The following is a 20,378-nucleotide window of genomic DNA, read 5'->3' as shown; positions in this document are numbered from 1 at the left end:
TGTTCTCTCTCACAATCATGCGTTCACATGTACTCACACATTAACATTCATGAAATGTGCTCACATATACTTGCTAACGTACATGTGCTGTCACACACATATATTCACACATGCACTAACATACACATACACCTACACATGCTCACCCACACACAAACTCAAGTGCACACTCTTACACATACACATCCACTCATAAACATGCACATATGCCACACATACACATATACGTACACAAGCTCATACATTTACTCACACACACACACACACATACATGTGGACACTAACATATTCACAGATACACACATGTGCACTCATGCGAGGAGAAAGCAAAAGTAGTCTTCACACCCACATCGGGCATCTCCAAACCTCTGCCTCAGAGGCGATCTGGGGTTCTAACAGCTTACATTTAATGAGGCTTCACAGATTCCCAGTTGCTCCTCAGACATCCCACCTCTCGATGCTCACACGGGCAGAGTGCACTGTTTTTAAAATGTAGAGGTGAAATCTGGGTATAATACATCTGAAATAGTCATTGCCCAACCAGTTCCACCTGAGCAATGCCGGTGGAGCTTACAACGAGACGGGTTACGACGCCCCCTCCGTAGGAAGAGGAGCACTCGCTGCGTGCCGGCTGCTGTGCCAAGCACAGGGCTACCAAGCATTGTAAGACGAGGCCAGTATGAAACAGTGTCCCCTTATACATAAACATGAACCCCGGACAGAAAGGCAAACGAAGTGACGTGAATATCCTGAAACTCAACTTTATCCTGGGCCTCAGGTCCACCCCACCATGACAAATGGGGGATCGGTGACTGGCAGAAGGGAGAGGACCTCTGCTTGAGAAAAGCCAATGGTCACTTTATAAAGAAGACCAGACCAAGGGCTGGGGCCGTGGCTCAGTGGTAGAGCGCTCGCCCAGCACGCGTGGGGCCCTGGGTTCGATCCTCAGCACCACATATGAATAGATGAAATAAAGGTATTGTGCCCAACTACAACTAAAAAATAAATAAAATAATAATAATAAATAAATCGTAAAATACATACTAGTAAAAAACATAAAGAAGTGCACCAGCCGGAAAGGCCCCGAGAGCAGAGCAGAGACAGCAGAGAGGCAGGAGCCCACAGCTGGGCTGGAGGAGGTGGGTGACAGGTGGGGAGTCTCCAGCTGGATCTTGGAGGCTAGCCCTTCAGGGTTTAGCAAGGGTGAAACACAAACATGTTTTATTTTGTAACAAACCACATAGAGATTGTTTGGAAAGTGTAGAAGCCAAGGGGACCCAGTCTTCCAGGGGAGAGGTGATGAGTTAAGACCATGGCAGTGAGAAGATGCAGGGGCCGGGGAGAGAGGAGGAGGAGGCCAAGGTCGCGTGGGATGACCTGAGTTTTAGGTGGGGACCCCGATGAGTTGCGTGGCCATCTCCTGGTGCTGTCTGCAGCAGGAGAGGCTGGTGTGAGCAGAGGAGGCCACGTGTGAGTCTGAGTGCACACCTGGGCCATAAGCTCAGGTTGAAGATCTGCACAGGGCTCCAAGTGGAGGTTCTGCTCCCCAGGGCCGGGGAGACTGCACTCCTGCCCAACGTGTGCCTCTGTGCGCCTCCATGGGTCCGGTGCCTCGACACCCCACCCTAACTCATTGACAAATTGAGGAACACTGTGCTGTTCCAGAAGCGGAATTTGCTGGTGACTTTGAGTTATGTTCACGACTGAACGCCCTGCGTCTCCTCATGGACGTGTTGTCCCAGGTCACACTGAGTTTGATATGGAGGCGTGAACTGGCTCGACAGTACTGTCCTCCTCTGAAGGAGCAGGGACATCCCTGATCACAGCTGGTGACCCTGAAGCTTGTCCTGAGAGCTGGCTAACTGACTTGGGATGCGCTGCAGAAAGGCGGCCACCATGAATGGCTCTGGCCCTCGCCATTTTGGTCACCACTATGTTGTCAGGTACAGACCGTGACTCTCGTGGGTCACAGGGACTCTTGTTGGTCTGTTGATGAGCGGAGTTAGTCTGATGTGACTCACCGTCCTCAGGTAGCACCCCTCGGCCTGCACACACACTCTCCTCCAGGAGAGCACTGTCGAAGACACTCAAATTAGTGAGGCCTTGCCTCAGAACCCAGGGTGGCGAAGGCTGGGGACGTGGAAATGGGACAGCTGCAGCCCCTACTGCATGCCCAAACGGAGGCTTGAGTGGTCAGGGTCGCTAGGCCACTCGGACGGGGCCCCGTCTCTGCACACTTCATTGAGGAGTCTGATGGACAGGTTTGGCTTTTCCCATTTAGACTGTGTGGCCCCTGTCCGCTCTCTCCTTCACTCACTTCCTCTCCCTTGTTCCCACTGTGGTCCTCTGTGAACATGGCAGACCCCACACCGGGGATGTGGGCACCAGAAGGGCTCAAACAGAGGGAAGGCAGTAGAACTTGTGTCCCAAGCAGGGCACTTGGTAGTTTCCCTACAGTTATTCATGCTCCTGGACTCTGGTTTTATGCCCAAGGAGACACCAGGCAGCACACGCTCACAGACACGCCCGTGCGCGCACACACACGTACACATAGCCCAACAGCTTGACAAAGGAAGCAGCACCAGAGGGCACGGAGAGAAGCCAGCAACGGAGGCCAGGGCAGAGCACGGCCTGGCGACTCATGAGCCTCTGGACGTTTCAGAGAAGAGACCGACTGGACTGCCAAAGTTACAGAATGAATGAGGAGGGGGAACCCCAATCACCAGGGGCACCAGGTGCCCGCTGCGCACTGGCGTCCACTGATCCCCGGAGGCCAGGGCCTTGCTTCTCACCCCTGAGCTGTGCCACGAGTGGCAAGTATTGGGAGAAAGGGAAGCTTGGCTCTAAACGAACAGACAGAAATCATGCGGCTGCCAGAAATACTGAGAACCACTGGCTTCAACCTTTTTCCATAAACAATTAAAAAGTGTTTTACAAACAAGTACGGGGAAAAGAAGAAGATTTAAACCAAGAAAGAGCATCTGTACCTAGAGATGCAGGCACACAGGGGAGAGCAGCCCCGGCACCTGGGGAACACACGTCTGTCTTTCTGTTCTAGGCTGGGTTTCCGCCCCACTCGGGAGACCGCAGTGATTGCTGGGGCTGTCTCCCCGGCCTGGCCAGCTCTCAGGCACTCACTCATAGGAGAAGCGATTCCCATGATCTCCTAATGGGCAGGTGGGTGGGCACCGGGTTTCCTCACACACTATCTAATCCTCAAAGTCGTACTCTGCTAACTTTCTCAAAAAAGAAAATTAATGTTAATATTAAGCACACTGAGGAATCCAGTGCAGATGCTTAGCAGTGAGAGCATCAGAGAGGACTTCCAGGATCAGGAGGTGACATGGGAGAGACGCAGAAAGTGGCACAGAAACGCAAGATGAAGCTAGTTGGTCTTGGCTGTGCTCCTGCCATCTGCTCTGGAGAAACCATCAGAGAAGAGCAGACAGGACTCATGGAGAAGCCGGATGGCAGCAGGCTGCACAAAAACCAGGCTTAAGGCAAACAAGGGCGTCCACTATATTCTTTAGTTATCATGTCCAACCCCTGTCCCTGAAGGAGAGCCACTGTCACTGTGAGCACCAGCAGAGAACCTCAATGGCATGCAGAACAGCTTCCGGAGGCTGTCATAGCCACCCACCTCAGGATCGGAGAAAGCCCCTCACCCAAAATGGATTTCTATAGTGTGGGCCAAGACACTGGGGACACTGATCTTCTCTGGGACAAAGAGGAGAATGAGACATAGGACCAAAGATGTCACATGGCGAGGGACCGTGGCAGGGCTGACAGAGAGTAGAAGCGATCCTTGAATTCTGACCAAGTGACATGGAAAACTTCAGTGTGTCTAACCAGAGGCTTCCTGGTAGATAGGGACTTAAAAATGCTTTGAAGATGATTAATGCATCAAAGTGAAAAATCACAAGATCATATCTTCAGGAGCTAGAAAAGCCACGTGATAAGAACTCTATCTCCAACATCTACTCTTGATTAAAAAAAAAAAAAACTACTAATAAAAGACTGAGGTAAGGCTGAGGGAGGTAGATCTGGGGGCAGGCATGGCTTCACAGACCTCACAGGGAGTTTGGAAGGGGTTCCTAGGGCCAATGGGAATCTTCCAAGGGTTTAACCAGGGCTGCAGTGGGATCAGGGCTCATGACGGGATCGTCTCTCTGATGAAATTACCCCATCTCCACCCAAAGGCCAGCACTGTGATGAATGGGAAGCCCAAGAAGCATTCCCATAAAGTCCTTATCATTTACTGCTTAACAGCGTTTGAGACGACAAAGACGTGGTATAAAATTTGGAAAAGCAAAGTGAAACCACCACCAGGAGACTGCATGACTGGCCACCTGGCCTATTGACAAACCATCTGAGCATCAAGTACCAACGACTCAGGAGTCAGGAAGGGAACGGGCACAGAATCAGCATTTTCTCAAATATGTTTGCCCAGAGCCCGGGGGGGATGCAGAGAGTTTGCACACGGGGTGGGAAGACAGCAGTTACAGGGAACTGGCCGTGGCTAGGTTCCTCACTATCAGAGAAGAGAGTGACAGGTTCTGACAGGAGAAAACCTGAGCGAGCGGATGGAGCTGAACTGAATGGAGGTCTTAGTATGAACTTCTGATTCGAATATAAATAAATACAGAAGCAATAGACCCATAAATGAGTTTGCATGTCAGTATGTCTCTGTGGAGATAGAGATCAAAGGACAGAGACCCCACCTCGAAGGTGCTCCTATTGGCCAAACCTGGGACTACTTGAGCTTCAAAGTAGAAAAGGATCATAATGTAGCATACTCTCCCCCAAGTGAAATATGAACATGCACGTCCCTCCTCATGGACATGTAACAGGGGCCCCTCCATGCCTTACATATAAACCTTGCTGCTTGGCCACTCATGGCTTGTGTTAAAGTAGATTCTGTCCTTCCTCTGCTCCCTCTCGTCCCTGACCCCTGACAGTGGGGGAAGCAAGATGAACCTTCTTCCTGTCCTAAGCCGAGTCATCTGTCCGTCCGCTCACTGCCCACAGTAATAAAGAACTCTGACCTGGGAACTGGAACATGGCTTTCTTTCAAGGATATAAGTTGAACACTAATTGTACCTGTTGATAATGACACTTGAAAAACAGCCCATGTGTTCCCTTTCTAAAGTCCTCTGTTCCCCCTGGCAGTTGGAATCACAGCTTCTGGTATAAAATCAGTGAATGAATGAAAGTTTGAAGAGGAAGAGACTAGTTATATGAGTTCAGAGCATCTTCTCCTGAATCCCTTACTGATCGTAGGAGAAAGAGTGCCACTTTGTCATGGAGAAGACGGGAAGCCACTGTCCCAGGAGGCCCCAGAGGCCAACATGAGCACCATGGTTTATAGGGGAGCAAATGAACATGATGTCACTTCCCTGTCACTTCTCTCAACGGGGATGACCAGGCTAGCAGAAGCATACACCAAAACTGCCTCGAACGAAGAACATCTGTAAAATCAATTGCTCATCATCTTCAAAACCACCAAAGTCACAAAAGACAGAAATTTCTCCAGACCAAAGAGATTAGCATGTGGTTTGAGGACAGATCCCTTTGCAGCAAAGGATGTCATTAAAGTGACTGAAACTGAGGATTAGATATGGAGACATTATCGGTGTTAACTTCCTGACTTGGGTTGTTGTATTTTGGTGCACCTAGAGAATGTCCTTGTTTATAGAAAATACATACTAAAATATTCAAGGCCATGATTCAGGAAAAAATTGTACTTGCAAATTGTTCACAAGTTTGAGATTATTTCAAAATCTAAAAAGTGCTCATAAAATTTTTTTATGACATTTACCACGTACAAAAACCTGTTTAAAAGATTTGATGGTATAAATGATTCCATTTATTAAGGGCAATAAAAAAGTGATAAACTTAAAGGAAATGAGCAACATGTATAAGAAGAAAACTTACAGTACTGACTGACACAAAAGAAGACATTGTTGTTACAGATCTTCCAAATTTTTTTTCAATAGCATCTATTTTTATGAAAAAAAATGAGTGAAATAAAAACTGTGCATTGAAGAAAGCATCATCTGAACATGAAATGGATCCCATTCATAATCTGATAAGGAAAAAGGAACTTATAAAAGTTGTTAATCAACAAGTTAAATCTCTGCAAAGTTTAAAAAAAAAAATTGCACAGAAACAGACTGTTAAATCTGACATCCTCCAACATGGTGATGGCTCCTTGGGACTCACAGCTCTTCATCTGGAAGTGCAAGACCATCCTCAATTCAGTTCACACCAGACCAGGAGGTAGACCACTCCCTTCTAGAACCCTCCACATGACTTTGGGAGATCCCCACAAAACTGTGCCATATCAACTCTCGCAGCACATTCTGATCTTCCTGTAGAGTCAGGAAATTCCTCACGAGCTGGGGAGCTAAGTCTTCCCAGCCCTGTTGCAATTTTCTGGTGCTCTGCACGTTGTAAACATGTGACTGTGTGACAGTGAACATTTCATTTTCTTCTCTCTCTTGATCCAGATTAAGACCCAGACTGTTAAGTCTTCCTTGCCAACAAAGAACCCAGTTTTACATATATATCCTACAGAAGATGGGCGGGAAGAAGGTAAAACAATAGTAATTTATCATTTCTAATGTTTAAGAGGAGAACTGAAAAGTTTAAATCATCATTTGAAGCAGAACTGTGCTAGACATTTCCAAAGATAATTTGGCATTCAAATACACATGTAGACAGCCACAGAGCTTGTGTTCATTAATTTCATTATTTTACCTCTGCCTACCAGATACAGACCAGTCTCTTGAAGGGAAAAACAAAGAATCGCTGTGCTCTCACAATGCTAGGTTTAACTTGGAACATGCAACTGCATGTTCCTCGCAGAGGCAATCAAGGCAGGAAAATCAGAAGCCAGAGTCCATCCTCCCTGGGCCAGGGGTGAGAAGAGAGGCCAGCTCCATAACAAAGGATGCCCAAAGAATCTCACTCAGAAGAAAAGCCGTGATTGTTCCCAAGTGCATTAGCATAAAGCCTGGGCACTGCTGTGTACAGCTTCCCAGGGCACAGCTCTGTGCAGGACCTGCATTCTGCTGTGCTGGACAGTGGAGGACCTTCTGTTCCACTCCATAAGAAGAATTCTAGTCTCCCCCAGGAATTACCACAAGCAAAGACCAAAAGGAGACTCTGCCCTGTGGGTTCCCCTGGCTCCTTGTCCTCCGATTCTCTCACCCTTTGTGGGACACCACCTCTTAAGTCCATTACTACAAGAACACCAGAATAAAGATGGTGCTCTTCAAATGTTTTTTGTGGAGCTGGCCGCCCAGGCTCTCACCATCAGCCGAGACAACCGTCACCAAACAAGGCAAGGCCTCTGGCATCCAAAGAGGAATGTGGCAGGCCACGGAGCCCAGGCTAGGAGAAGACAAGGACGCTGTGCCTTCAGGGAGCAAGGACACTTTACAATCCCTTAAGTGTCAATCTTTAATCCAGTGAAATTTGCTTTAGTTAAATAGGTACTACTTTTTACCAAGAAGCCATAACAATTCTGACATCATGGTCTATCCAGTGTGACCAACACGTCTGTTAAATATGGTCTAGATCAGGAATCTTATTTCTTTTTCAAAATCACAATACAAAATTTATTTGACATTAGGATCAAATCTACGCACCTGACAGACACTAAGTAGCTGCCTGTTTTTTCTTCTCCCCTCCCTGCTCTCTCCTAACCTCTCTCCCTTTCTTCTCTCTCATTCCCTTCCCTTCTCTTCCCTTTCATTCAGCTTTGTAAAATACTAGGACTCCCTAAAAGCAAACTGACTTCATGAGTCAAAAACAAAGGTGCTGTCCACGATTTGAGCACCCTGGTGAAGACTAACCCAGTGCGTTCTGAAACCCTTAGTGTCTCCAAGGGTTCCTGCATGTTTTGTGAGTAGGAGAAAAGAGGAAGTTCAAGTCTGTTGATGTTGGCTAAGGAACGTATTGCCAGACAGAAGCTCACAACCTTTTCTTAAAATGCAAACTCCTGGGTTCCTGCAGTCCCGAGAGCCAGGACATATACAGGAAGGCCTGGATAGGCCTGGGGTGACTGGACATGAACTGTTTTAGTGTATAAGTAGAATAACATGGGTTAGCTTGTGAGTTTCTTTTCTTTATCACAATTCATCTCTTTAATACCTGGGTGATTTCTTTCTTCAACAATGACAAAATTTCTTAACAAAACTACAGCATTTTTGCTGAAAAATGATCTGCCGTGGAAACCCATCATTGCCTGTTCCAGTTTTTTCATTGCTGAGACCAAAAGACCTCACAAGAACCACCTAGAGGAGGAAAAGCTTATTTGGGGCCTGCAGTTTCAGAGGTCTCAGTCCAGAGATAGACAGACAGCATGGCTAACTAACAATCAAGCAGGTCCCGGCAAGGGGCAATGAGGGATAAGAAAAATAAAGACTCACAGTCTCAGATTGTGAAGATATCAGCTGGGATCAGGAGGAGTGCTGCTCTCTGATGGAGAAGCAGGTCTCACAAATTATGCCAGCAATCTTTGTTTACATATATATTCATGAAAGTCACAGAGTTAGCAACATTATGCAGCTTATTCCCCAGTTCTGTTCTACAGTTGCCATGTGCAATATTCGGAGCTTTGTATAGCTCTCAAGAAAGTCCATTGTTTAAAGTTACTGTTATTCAGGCAGGTTTAGGAGGAGCAGAGCTTGGTGAAACACCGTGGTTGTCTAGCAGGAGAGCTCCTCTGTTCCCAGGAGCTGTGTGCCTGAGATCAAGGTCAAGACTGATAAGACTCTAGCACAGAGAGCCTCCTCATGGAGGGCATTACCATGCAGCTAGGCATCCTGTACCTTTGCACCGAAACTTTCCCAGGCACCAAGCCTGCCACAGTTATGAAGTCATCAGGACCCCAGTCTCAGACACAAGTCTCCCAATCTCAGACACCGCTCTCCACAGCTGACTCCATTCCTCTGGGCTGAGATGAGGCAGAACATCAGCTCAAGACATGACAATCAGGAAGCAGAGATAGTTCAACTCATCAGGAACAAATATAATCCCCAAAGGCACATCCCCAGTGACCCACCTCTTCCAGTCACACTCTACCTGCCTACAGTTACCACCCAGTTAATCCATCCAAGTGAATTAAACCACCAATTGGGCCACACCTCTCATGATCTAACATCTCACCTCTGAAAGTTCTTGCATTGTCACACACATGAGCTTTTAGGGTCACCTCTTATCTAAACCATGACATATCAGCATCCCGTGATAGTCTGCCACTCAGCCTTCCCCACTGTGGCCAGCACGGCTGCCCAGTCTTCCCCTGTATGCCCACTCAGCCCAGGCCCAGTGCTCAGGAGGTACTCAGTGCACATTTGGCAAATGGAAGAGACAAGATGGAACATGGAGCTCGGGGCGGTGGCTATTCCCCGCTGACCCTCCTTTGGTGGAAGGCCCAGCTCAGTTCCCACACCACAGCAATGAGCCGAGCTGTTCCCGGCGCACTCTCTTGGACTTCATGAAATCCTCACCTGACAGCACTTCAGTTCCACTTTTCAGTCATTTGTAGTGTGTCTCAGACACTCGAATGACAATGTTCTTAGAAGCCTGAATCCCGAAACTGAAGGAAAACTGGAGAAGTGTGTGTGTATGCGCTAATATTAGGCAGAGAGGGGTGTGGGCTAAAGGAACACACTGTCGGCCAGTTTAGATTCTTCTGTGCATGATGACAAATCATTCTCCCCATATACATTTAGACGTTTACCACGAAGCTAAAGCAGAGTTTTGCACCTTACATGTTCCTGTTAACACCGCTCAAGGCAAGGGCTTTGTGAGCCTGTGAGGAGGGTTAGCCTTGAACAGCACACCCTGCAGCCTGGGGTCGGAGCCCGTTCAGCCCTGGCCTTGATGCTCGTGAAGCCTCCCGGCTCTGGACTGCCCGCACCACGCTTGCTGGGGTCTGCCACGTTAACCCAGACCTGAGACCCAGACCCTCACTGGCTGCACTTGCAAAGCCCGCTCTGAGGCGTCAGGAACTCACTAGACCTATCCAAGGCCCTGGGGTTGCCCAGAGAGTCCTGTCTTGCCCACAGGCCCACCGCACTGCTGGGCTCTGCAGTCCTCCCTGGCCCCTGCCAGGGGGCTCTGCTGGGACTCTCCATTCCCGGTCCCCACACTGTCTCCTGGAGCAGCCCCCTTCAACAGTTAGCCTGCAGACTGTTACTAGTCCCCATCCCGGGAGTCCCCACCCCGCGTCCACATCCTGGGTCCCCATCCCAGGGGTCCCATCCCGGGGTCCCCATCCTGGCAGTCCCCGTCATGGGGTGGCTGAAGCTCCTCCCCCGTTAGTGCAACTGTCACCTGAAGGGGAAACTTGATGCTGTGGAGTAAAGCGGGAGCATAAGGGGGTGGGGCATGAAGTCAGGTTTGTACCTCTGTCCCTCACTCCACGGGTGGCCCAGGTCAGCCCCAGGTGCGTCAGTATGCTGCTCCTGACGGAGGAAATAGAGCAGGGCGGAGATCAGAGCCACAGCCACGGCAAAGGCCAGGCTGGGAAAGACAAGAAAGTGCTGGGAATGTGTCTGGGCTTTTCTCATGAGTAGGGTTCACGTAGACAGATTTACAGAGAATCTAGCATCTTTCGTCAGGGTCTTGCAATCCTCCTGCCTCAGGCTCCTGAGCTGCTGGGATTGCAGGCATGTGTCATCGTACCTAGCTAGAAGAGGAACTTTCTAAAGCCACAACAGCTCAACAAACAAGGAAAATACGGATAGGTAAATAAAATGTGAATTTGTATAGTTAAGAACCAACTTTTGTCACAGATACAGATCTTGCCTCGGTCCAGGTAACGAATGACCAGTCTGTCGCCATTTCTCTTCACAAGGGAGAAGTCGGGCAGACACCATCTTAACCAAGTGAGCATTGCCAATCACGGGACCAAGGACATCATGTGCCTCTGATACGATGTCCCTAGAGGGACACAGTGTCACCTATGTTTTATCAACCAAAACACTTAACCAGAAACTGATCACTGGAGACACTGGGTGAATCCAAAGGAGGAGATTCTGAAAGATAACTGGCCCCGATGCTTCCAAGTGTCTGTCCCATGGGTTCTACTTGATTACGAGACAGGACAGCTAAGTGCCACGTGTGATTCTTGATTGGATCCTACTTTGAGGAAACACCCAGGCTACTCCTGGGGACATTTGCAATTGTCCTCACACTGGATGGTAACACTGCCTCAGTGCTCAGTGCTGGGTGTGATTGTTGGGCTGTGGTCCTAGACACCTGTGCCGTGGTGTCCAGACCATCTGTGACACCAGCACCTCAACAGCATGAAGAGCTTGTTATTCACAGAATGAGGCGTTGTAAGAACAGAGCTGGCCCAAGCAGGTCTGGAGGCAGCCTGAGAGCAGGGAGCTGGGCTGGGGAGGTTCGTGGGGGGAGGTGGGCCAGGTGAGGATCCGTGAGAACAGGCCAGGGCTCGCGTGGATTGGCCTCCATTGGCACCCAGGGAAAGACCACAGGAGCTTTGTTTCCGGCTGGCCCAGGTGAGGGGCAGAAGCAGATGGGGAGATAGCAGTGCTTCTCTCTTGCCCATTCCCAACTTAAAATCCAGTCCTAAAGGAAACCTTTACAGACTCCTGAGGCTGTGTGTCAGTCACCTGTGTGTGTTCAGTCTCAGAAGATTTTCTTGCACAAATGAGGGACTTTGACAGCTCGACGTACACGTTCCTTCAGATCTTGAGCCATTTCCAAGTGGGATTTGGGTTCCTAGAAAATGGGATACTTAGTGCCTCAAGCTGCTTCACTTACAAACCCTCCCCAATTTCATCCAACAAGAAGTCCCCTAGTGCCCACCTTGAGCTAGCCCAACGGGCATGACAAAGAAGCCACCTGCAAACACACCAGTCACCACTACGCTGCCCTCCTAGAGTTAACGTACGCATTGACAAAATTAACAACTCTAAACATATAAAATGTGTAAGAGTGGTAAAATCCAGACTCGTTGCAGTTTTGTTAGAAGTCAAGAGAACTCTAATTAAACTTTCCATGGATCTCCCCAAAAAAGAACATCAGTATTTCTATTTGTAAACAATATGCATTTTAATAACACCATCCTTTCTCCTTCGTTACTTAAATTCCCCCAGTGTTTACTTTACAGCAAACTCACAAACCTGAGTCTATTTTTTTATAACTGCAATGAGCAGAACACAACATTGACCAGCCCAATGTCTGTTATAACCAAAGAGTGAGAAAAGAAACACAGTCCCATAGGCCCTAAAGTCCACCATAGGTTTGCGTGCCCTACACTGGGGACTGTTCATATCTCAAATATCGTCTCCATCATTTTGAGGAGAGCACTTGGATTTGCCATGTACCTCAATCTGAGTCTCCCAGACCTGATGTCCATGGCAGCTCAAACTGCCTAAGAAGATTGGGGTAATGTGGACAAGCTGTCCTTTGGTGGAGTTTAAATTTGTTATCCCTGCTGGGTGTGGTGGTACACATCTGTAATCCCAGCCACTCAGGAGGCTGAGGCAGGAAGACCAGCAACTTATCAAGGCCCTAAGCAACTTAGTGACACCCTGTCCCAAAATAAAAATAAAATAATAAAAAGGACTGGGGATGTGGCTCACTGGTTAAACACCTCTAAATTCAATCCCTGGTACCAAAAAGCAAAACAAAACGAAAAAATTGTTATCATTTCTCTGACCCAATTATCATATCTAAGGCTTTATCAGCATAAAAATGCACACAGATAATCCAAAAGAACTATGTGGTTGCTTATTACAAAAGACTAGTTATCTTGACTGCTATTTGTAAAGGGTTAATTAAGATGGTTGCAGAACACGGTAGCACAGATGCCTTACAGAGGAAGGTACCACATGGGGTGGACCTGCACGTGCTGCTGGGGTCCCAAGACAGAGGTAAGTGCAGGAGCCCAGTGGAAGAAGAAAGTGCGAGAGGATGCTGTGTTTAACAGGGACTCCAAGTGCACAGACCTACAGCACAGGATGCGCCCACTGGCTATGGACAACCTGGGGACACTGGTGACCTCGAGGAGGGCGGGAAGGGATGGAGGGACAGTCCCATCAGTCCATCCCCGCCGTGGAATTTGACCCTTTCCCCACACATACATGTTTACATATTCCTACCTCCGAAATGAAACCCGTACTGTCACCATTGTGGCCACAGTGAGTGGCACCCTGTATTCACCAAGGTAGAGAGAACCTCAGACACTCTTGACAGGGTTGAGCAACTCTTTTTTATGAAAAGGCCTCCTCCAGCTAACCAGGAGAAGCTCATTTCTGCTTACCTGAAAAGAAATGTCCCCCTCCTTCCCGGGTCTGGCCTGGGGGTCCCAGGAAGCAGCATGACATTGATTGTTATGTAACTTGGAGACTGTTTATTTGCAGTCCCATCCTGCATTGGAGGGGAGGGGAGGTGTGCGCCTCTGGGGGGCAGCAAGGGCTGGCCACAGGACCCTGAACACAGCTTTACATTCCTACTCCTGCAAAGACTGGCTGCTGCTATGGGAGATCAGAAGTGCTGGCCGCCGCAGGGTCAGGGCTCCCTGCTCTCAGCTCCCTCTCCCACCCTGTGCCCTTCCTCTGGATGAGGGGACATTTGTTACCAGGAAGGCTGGAGCTAAATGAAGGTTTATCCTTCTTCACACAAGGTCGAAACCGTAGACATCTGGCCAGATGAGGAGACAGGGCCACTATGCTGACTTCCTTTAACACAGAGATCATTTCCTTCCTGGATTGAATCAATAAAGGGGCAGGTTCAGGAGCGAGGCCTACACCACCATTCCCTTCTGCACCCTAGTTCTTTTCCCCAAACTCACCTCCTCTCCACATTACTGGGCCCCCGATGGCAGTGGCCTCTCTCTGTGCAGCCAAAAAAAACTATTACAGAACTAAAACCACGTTGGTGGCAGCTCTTCACCCCAAACTCCAGAACACGCACTTGTGATCGCTGCTTTCCTTCTGTGTTGACATCTTCCTCCAAGAATCGTGCCTTCCTTAATGTTCATCGTAAACCACTCATTTTTATATATTAAGAAAAGAATACAAGTAACAACAGATGTTGGTGAGCATGTGGGGAAAAGAAAATTCTCATCCATTGCTGGTGGGATTGCAAATTGGTGCAACCATTCTGGAAAGCAGTATGGAGATTCCTCAACAAACTAGGAATGGAACCAACATTTGACCCAGCTATCCCACTCCTCAGCATATATCCAAGGGATTTAAAATCATCATACTATAGTGAAGCAGCCACATCAATGCTTGTAGCAGCTCAATTCACAATAGCTAAGCTATGGAACCAACCTAGGTGCCCTTCAACAGATGAATGAATAAAGAAAATGTGATGCATATACACAATGGAGTATTATTAAGTCATAAAGAAGAGTAACTTTATGACATTTGCCAGTAAATGAATGGATCTGGAGACTATCATGCTACATGAAATAAGCCAGTCCCCAAAACCAAAGGTCAAATGTTTTTGCTGATATGTTCAGTGGATTAGATAAAGGGGAAAGAAAGAAAGGGAGGGGAATAGGAATAGGAAAGGCAGCAGAATATATCTAACATAATTTTCCCATATGAAAATACCTAAGTGAACCCCACTATCGTGCCCATCCACAGAATGGAGTCCTAATTAGAATAAGATATATCCCAGGCTTGTATAATTATATCAAAATAGATTCTAGCTAGGGCTGGGGCTGTAGCTCAGTGGTAGAGTGCTCACCTAGCACGCATGAGGCACTGGGTTCGATTCTCAGCACCGCATAAAAATAAAATAATAAAATAAAGATGTTGTGCCTACCTATAATTAAAATAAATAAATATTTTTTAAAAATAGATTCTACTGTTAGTATAACCAAGAAGAACCAATAAAATTAAATTTTAAAAAAAAGGTGGTGGAAGAAATTTTAGATGCCTTTATAAGTAATGGCATAGTAAGACAATTCACAACTACTCTAATAACAATGCCTGACACATAATAAATGCTAAGTAAATGTTTATAAATGAAAAAATAAACTTGAGTTTATGGGGTAGGGAAGACAGGAACATTGTTAAAATATAGATTCTCTGGCTCTGTCATAGACCTAAAATCATAATATTGGGTTGGATTGAGAGAGCGAACTGTGTATCATAAGCAGTTGGTGATTCTAATGTATTCTGAAGTCTGAACATTACTGATTTTTTTAAGATGGGTCACGTGAGGCAGGACGCACCATGAGGAGCTGGTGTGTGGTATGGAATGCGATCTCTACGCTCTGTGGAGCTCAGAAGCAGCTTGGTCAGTTAGTTGGAAAGCAGGAGAGATTGAGGGTGGAACACAAGCTCCATCATCTACCAACCAAATGTTTCAGTTGCTCCATCTTTAAACAGGCCGACGGGGCCCACTTCACCATATGGTTTTGAGGTAACGAGTGTGATGCCCATAGTAGGTGGTGGTGAGACCACAGCTGTCCTGCTGCAGAAGGGTCCGGCGCCCACGCGGAAGGGCCCACGTGCACTCACTCTCAGGGAGTGCTGTATGTAGTCAGGCTCTGCTGTCCCGGAGCAGCAGGAGGACGCAGACCTGGGCCAGCACAGGGGCCACAGCACAGGGGCCACCTTGCTCCCCTGCCTGCTGGTAGTCTGTCTGTCACAGCTAGCCTCGGTACTTCTTCTATTTGGCACATTGAAGAAGCCCAGGTGTAAAGCACATGGGTTGCGGCTGCCACGAAGACGTTAAGTGAAATACACAAATGACAGACTCCAGTTTTTTCTTTTGCTCACCAATAATGTGTTTCTAATGTTTAGTTTATTTAAAGTTATATTTAAATAGAGAACTCTCTTTTTTGAAATTTATTTCCATGCCTAAGATTTCTGTTAATTGGGATATAATTATTATGCTTATTAAGAATGTTCAATTAAACACCAAAAGAAGAAAGAAAAGCATTTTTTATAACATACAAAAATAGTGAATTTGATCAATTCTATTAAAAACATGAATCTGTTGGAAAGATCAACCCAGCGGATTTTAGGGGCTCTCACAGATAAAGGTCGGTTAACAATCTACATGTCAGTGTTTTAGCAAGTTGTGGAATTGATTCTGCTGACCTCACCCAGTTCCTGAGTGTCCCAAAGCCACTCACTAGTAAAGCAGGAAAACTGTGAACTCATGTCACTCTGAATCAGGGGGGCACACTATTATAGGAAACCCTGTGTTTATTCCAGCCACTGACTCATCGGACAACAGAATGCTACCCATCAAGGGGTCACTGTGGTTCAAGAAATCCCGGGAATGCCAACCATGAATAGTTTGCCCAGACCTCCCTGGATTCCTTCCCTCCGAGGATCCCGTCACATGACTCCAAACTCTGCAGGACAGGAGCCCTGGAAGCTGGACTATAGAGCACCTCAGCCAATTTCATCCCAAATGGAAGCTACCTGTGTTGAAAACACTTGTAGGTCAGTTTAATACAGAGTTGGCAACTGACATCACTTCATATCCAAAGGCCATGAATGTTAAAAGCAATGGGTATTAAATCTTGAAGATAAAGCAATACAGGATGATGAGGATGGGGTAGGGGAGAGTGGAGATGGACTTCCAAGAACCCCAGGGGCTGAGAGAGCAGGCTTCTGCCAAGAAGAGGTATCTTTCGGGCAGTGAGGTTTGGTATTACATCTTAGTGTAGAGTTACAAGTGGGCTATCTTGGATTTGATCAAAGTCCCTAAGTAAATAATAATGGTTTGAAAAGAGACTAGTAGGAAAAGAATATGAAGAGAAAATGAAAAAAATCAGAAATCTCTTCATCACGGATCCTTCCCTACAGTCTCCAACACGCCCGTAGTTTTCATGCTTACCTGAACATAGTGATATACTCTAAGCCTAAGATCAAAGCACCAAAGAAAACAAAACAAAATAAAAATTGTAGCTGGCATTGTGTGTTCACACACCAAATTTCTCCACATTACAAGGACAAAACCTCTAGAAGTGTAACATTGCACACAGATGTCTTCCACAGTGTCCTCTGCACACGTGCTGGACACGGAGCCAGCTGGGACCCACGGGAGGACCACACTCCACCATGATGTTACAGGCACGTGAACTTGCATGTGCACACATCAAATAACTTCAGTGGACATGCAAAAAAAAAAGTTCACCAAATCTAGGATGACAGCCTTCATCTCCCCTTTTGCCCAGTTAAATTAACTAGGATGGATCTATTAAGGTCAGGAAGGAAGCCCAAATCATCCGTGTGCACACACAATGATCCATTGAGGCTCCTACCTTCATCTTCACAAAGAACCTTCTAAAAGAAACTGTTAACAGGACATGTACCAAAACACCACAGCCAGAAACATCAGCATGGGCTGAGGGGACATCTGCAGAGCGCGTCCAGGGACTACGCACACCAGGCACAGATCCATGGTAGGTGAGAGCATGAGAAGGGGTTTTGTTCTGATGTTCAAAGTCCCCGTCACACTCCTCTCCAGCAATCTCACATCAAGTCAAACTGCAGGCGGGCGGTCTTGAAATCAAGTCAATTGAATCAAGGGCTACCACTGAAACCCCCCTTCCAAAGGCCTTCGTGGAACACATGCTACCTTCTACTTTCAAAGGCTAAAATGGACAAACACGTTGCCTTCCAAGTTGTCAGAACTTAAACACGTCCCCTGTGGTCGAGGTCAGCCCTCTCCTTCTCCAGGGTACACGGTGCTGATCTGGCCTTACATGATAGGAACAGCAGCAGCCCTGGGTCTGAGAGGCAGAGGACCCCAGCTTCTTCCCATGTTCAGAGGTCATGAGGCACCACCAGCTGTCACTCCAACATCATGCCCAGTGATGTCCCTTCTCCCATTGTCAAAGGGACACTCTCACACACACCACATGCCAAGTGCACACAGTGCATCTCTACCTCACAAAGCATCTGCCTTGGCTCCCACTTTCAAATTAAGATCTTCACAGTGACATGGCTGTTGACGTTGGGTCCCTTAATGGTTTCTACAGTGACACATTCCCAGGCAGTTAGCAAGCAGAATTTTTATTTACCAAATACAAAGGCTATAATAAAATCTTTAGACCTTTCTAAGTTCTAAAAAAAAAAATCGTACAATAAATTATTTCAAAATTAAGATAATCACTGATTAATATGGATACAGGTGTTTGCCGTTGCCTATTACCTGGGGGTACAGAGATTACGTGCTGCTGGTATACAGCCCCCACAGCACAGCTTTTTATTTTGTTCTAACATCATGCATTTCCACCAAAAGGATGAGAAATGTTTGTTGAGATACAATTCTTGCTTCTTTTCTTAGAACTGGCAACCACATGTTCATTAATAATGATAATAGAGTACTTCCAGGTTGCTACCTATCATGATGTGACATGAGTTTCCACAGAATTCATTAGTCCTTACATTAAAGAAAAGGGTGCGCACCTTCCCAGAGCAACCCAGGTCAGAACCAATACGGCACACGTAGCTGTTGAATTTGTCCCCCCAGTGGGAAACCAACCACACCAATAGAGCCATTTGCAACATTTAATTTCTTACCAATACCCTTTATCTGTAAAATCAACTTAAGAAATGCCCTGGCTTTGCTCTAATATCATAACCGAACAAAGGAAGTCAAAGCACGGGCAGTCATTTAAATACCACCTCTTCTGAGGTCAGCGGGCAGCACTGTTCTCAACTATTTCTGCTAAAACCAAACTGCACGGGCCAGGGGTAGCCAAAAACCAGCACTTGGCTTTAAAATGCATGCAGACCATGCAAAAGGTTCCAAGGGCGCCCAGAGATGCACATTTCCTGTGCCTGAAGAATTTTTGTGACTTCATGTCTCTTGTGATGTCAAAGAAGAATCACAGACTCCATTTTGGAGACTCAAGCCCATCTGCCCCGACGCTCTCCTCCAGTCTGCACCTGCCAGCATCTGAGGCACAGGCGGGCCACAGAAGGAAAGGGGGCACAGGAGCAGCTGCTCTCCCTACCTGCCTACCTGCCTGGGTTTGGATGGCTGCCCCACGTGTCTTTTCACCACCTCATTTTCCACAGCTTAACCAACAACCAAACCTTCCCATCTGGCTCATTTTCCCTTTGCATTTTAACTACAGCCCAGAAAAGGCTTGCCTACTTCATTTGGGCCTACTTTTAACCAAATCCAGAATGCTTTAAGTGAAATAAAAGGTGTCTGTCTGGGTTTCTTTTATGTGGAAATCCGATATCAAGGATCACTTTTGTTTCCATAGGAAATTCTCCATCTTCACTTTTCCACTGGTCTTATTCCAGGCAAAGAAGTACCCAACTGCTTCCCCACTCCATCTCCCCTTGAATCAAACACATCAGTCCATTTGCTCAGCCCTCACCTCCAACTTCAGGAGGATGCGGAGGGCCCTGCCTGTGCAGGGGATAAAGATTCCTCATGACGCAACCCTGAGCATCCCTGGATTGGAGAGGCATGGAAGAAGGCAGTGGCCCTCCCTGCTGCCCCTCATGGCAACCAACACTAGGGGGACAGCACCAGCACCCCTCCCTGCAGACACAGGGGTCCTGCAGGCAGACACCCACCTCCACAGGGCCATTCATCCACCCCAGTGCACATGACAGCAGGACAGGCATGGAGGGGAGATGGCCAGCCAGCCCCAGCCAGTGCCTCCTGGCCTCCTCCACCTCCGGCCACCTCTCCATCCCAAGCCAGCCTCCCTTTCCCCCGCCCCCCGCCACAGAGCTTCAAGTTCACACAGATCTGGGTCCCAGCACAGGCCTAATCAGTTCATGCCACCCCACCCCCAGTTTCCTGAAGGCACAGGGTAAAATCCCCTTTGTGGGGGGAAAGTCTACTGGAGTTGTCTTGCCACAGGCAGCTCTGAAGAGGACCTGCTGGGCATTCCGGTGGAAGGCTCTCCACTCCCAGGCTCTCCTGCATGTGCTCCGTTCCTTTTTCTCCTCCCCCTCCCCCTACCTTGCTCCTCGCTGCTGCCCCCAAACCAGGCAGTGGGTTCCTCCTCTGGGAGCTGGGGTTCTCCTGCACCTCCTGCACCCTCGAGGGCTTTGCGTTTCTTCGACATCTCTGCCCAGGGCTGGGGTTTGGGGGTTTTCTTTCCCCCACCCCCTGGCCCTCCCCCCTCAGAGAGGACAGTGAAGGTGGGGTTAGGTGGAGGGGAGGGGGTTAGGTGCAGAGGAAAGGGGTGGGGAGAAGAGAGACCAGGGAGGGAGATGGAGAGAAATTGCTGCTGGAAGAGGGGAAGGGACGCTAGAGTGGCAGGAAGGCAGGAGGGGCCGGACTCGGTGCAGAAATCTACAATCAGTTCCATCAGCGGAGCCCTACTCCAGGGCTGTTCCTCCTCTCTCTCTCTCTCTCTCTCTCTCTCTCTCTCTCTCTCTCTC

The 20,378-nt window shown here is 47.8% G+C and overlaps 1 protein-coding gene across 1 annotated transcript in view; it reads right to left on the bottom strand.

Annotated features, from left to right (window-relative positions):
* The window catches only part of Pde10a (phosphodiesterase 10A), a 522,815-nt gene extending 502,480 nt beyond the window's left edge, over positions 1 to 20,335 (bottom strand). Inside the window, exon 1 of the mRNA XM_048805848.1 lies at positions 19,954 to 20,335. Within this exon, the coding sequence (XP_048661805.1) occupies positions 19,954 to 20,305 (352 nt within the window). The 5' untranslated portion in view covers positions 20,306 to 20,335. The remainder of the gene's footprint in view (positions 1 to 19,953) is intronic.
* Positions 20,336 to 20,378: the final 43 nt, after the last annotated feature.

Source organism: Marmota marmota, unplaced genomic scaffold (assembly GCF_001458135.2).
Source record: "Marmota marmota marmota unplaced genomic scaffold, marMar, whole genome shotgun sequence".
Classification (NCBI taxonomy): Eukaryota; Metazoa; Chordata; class Mammalia; order Rodentia; family Sciuridae; genus Marmota; species Marmota marmota.
This window is presented reverse-complemented; position numbering and strand designations above follow the sequence as displayed.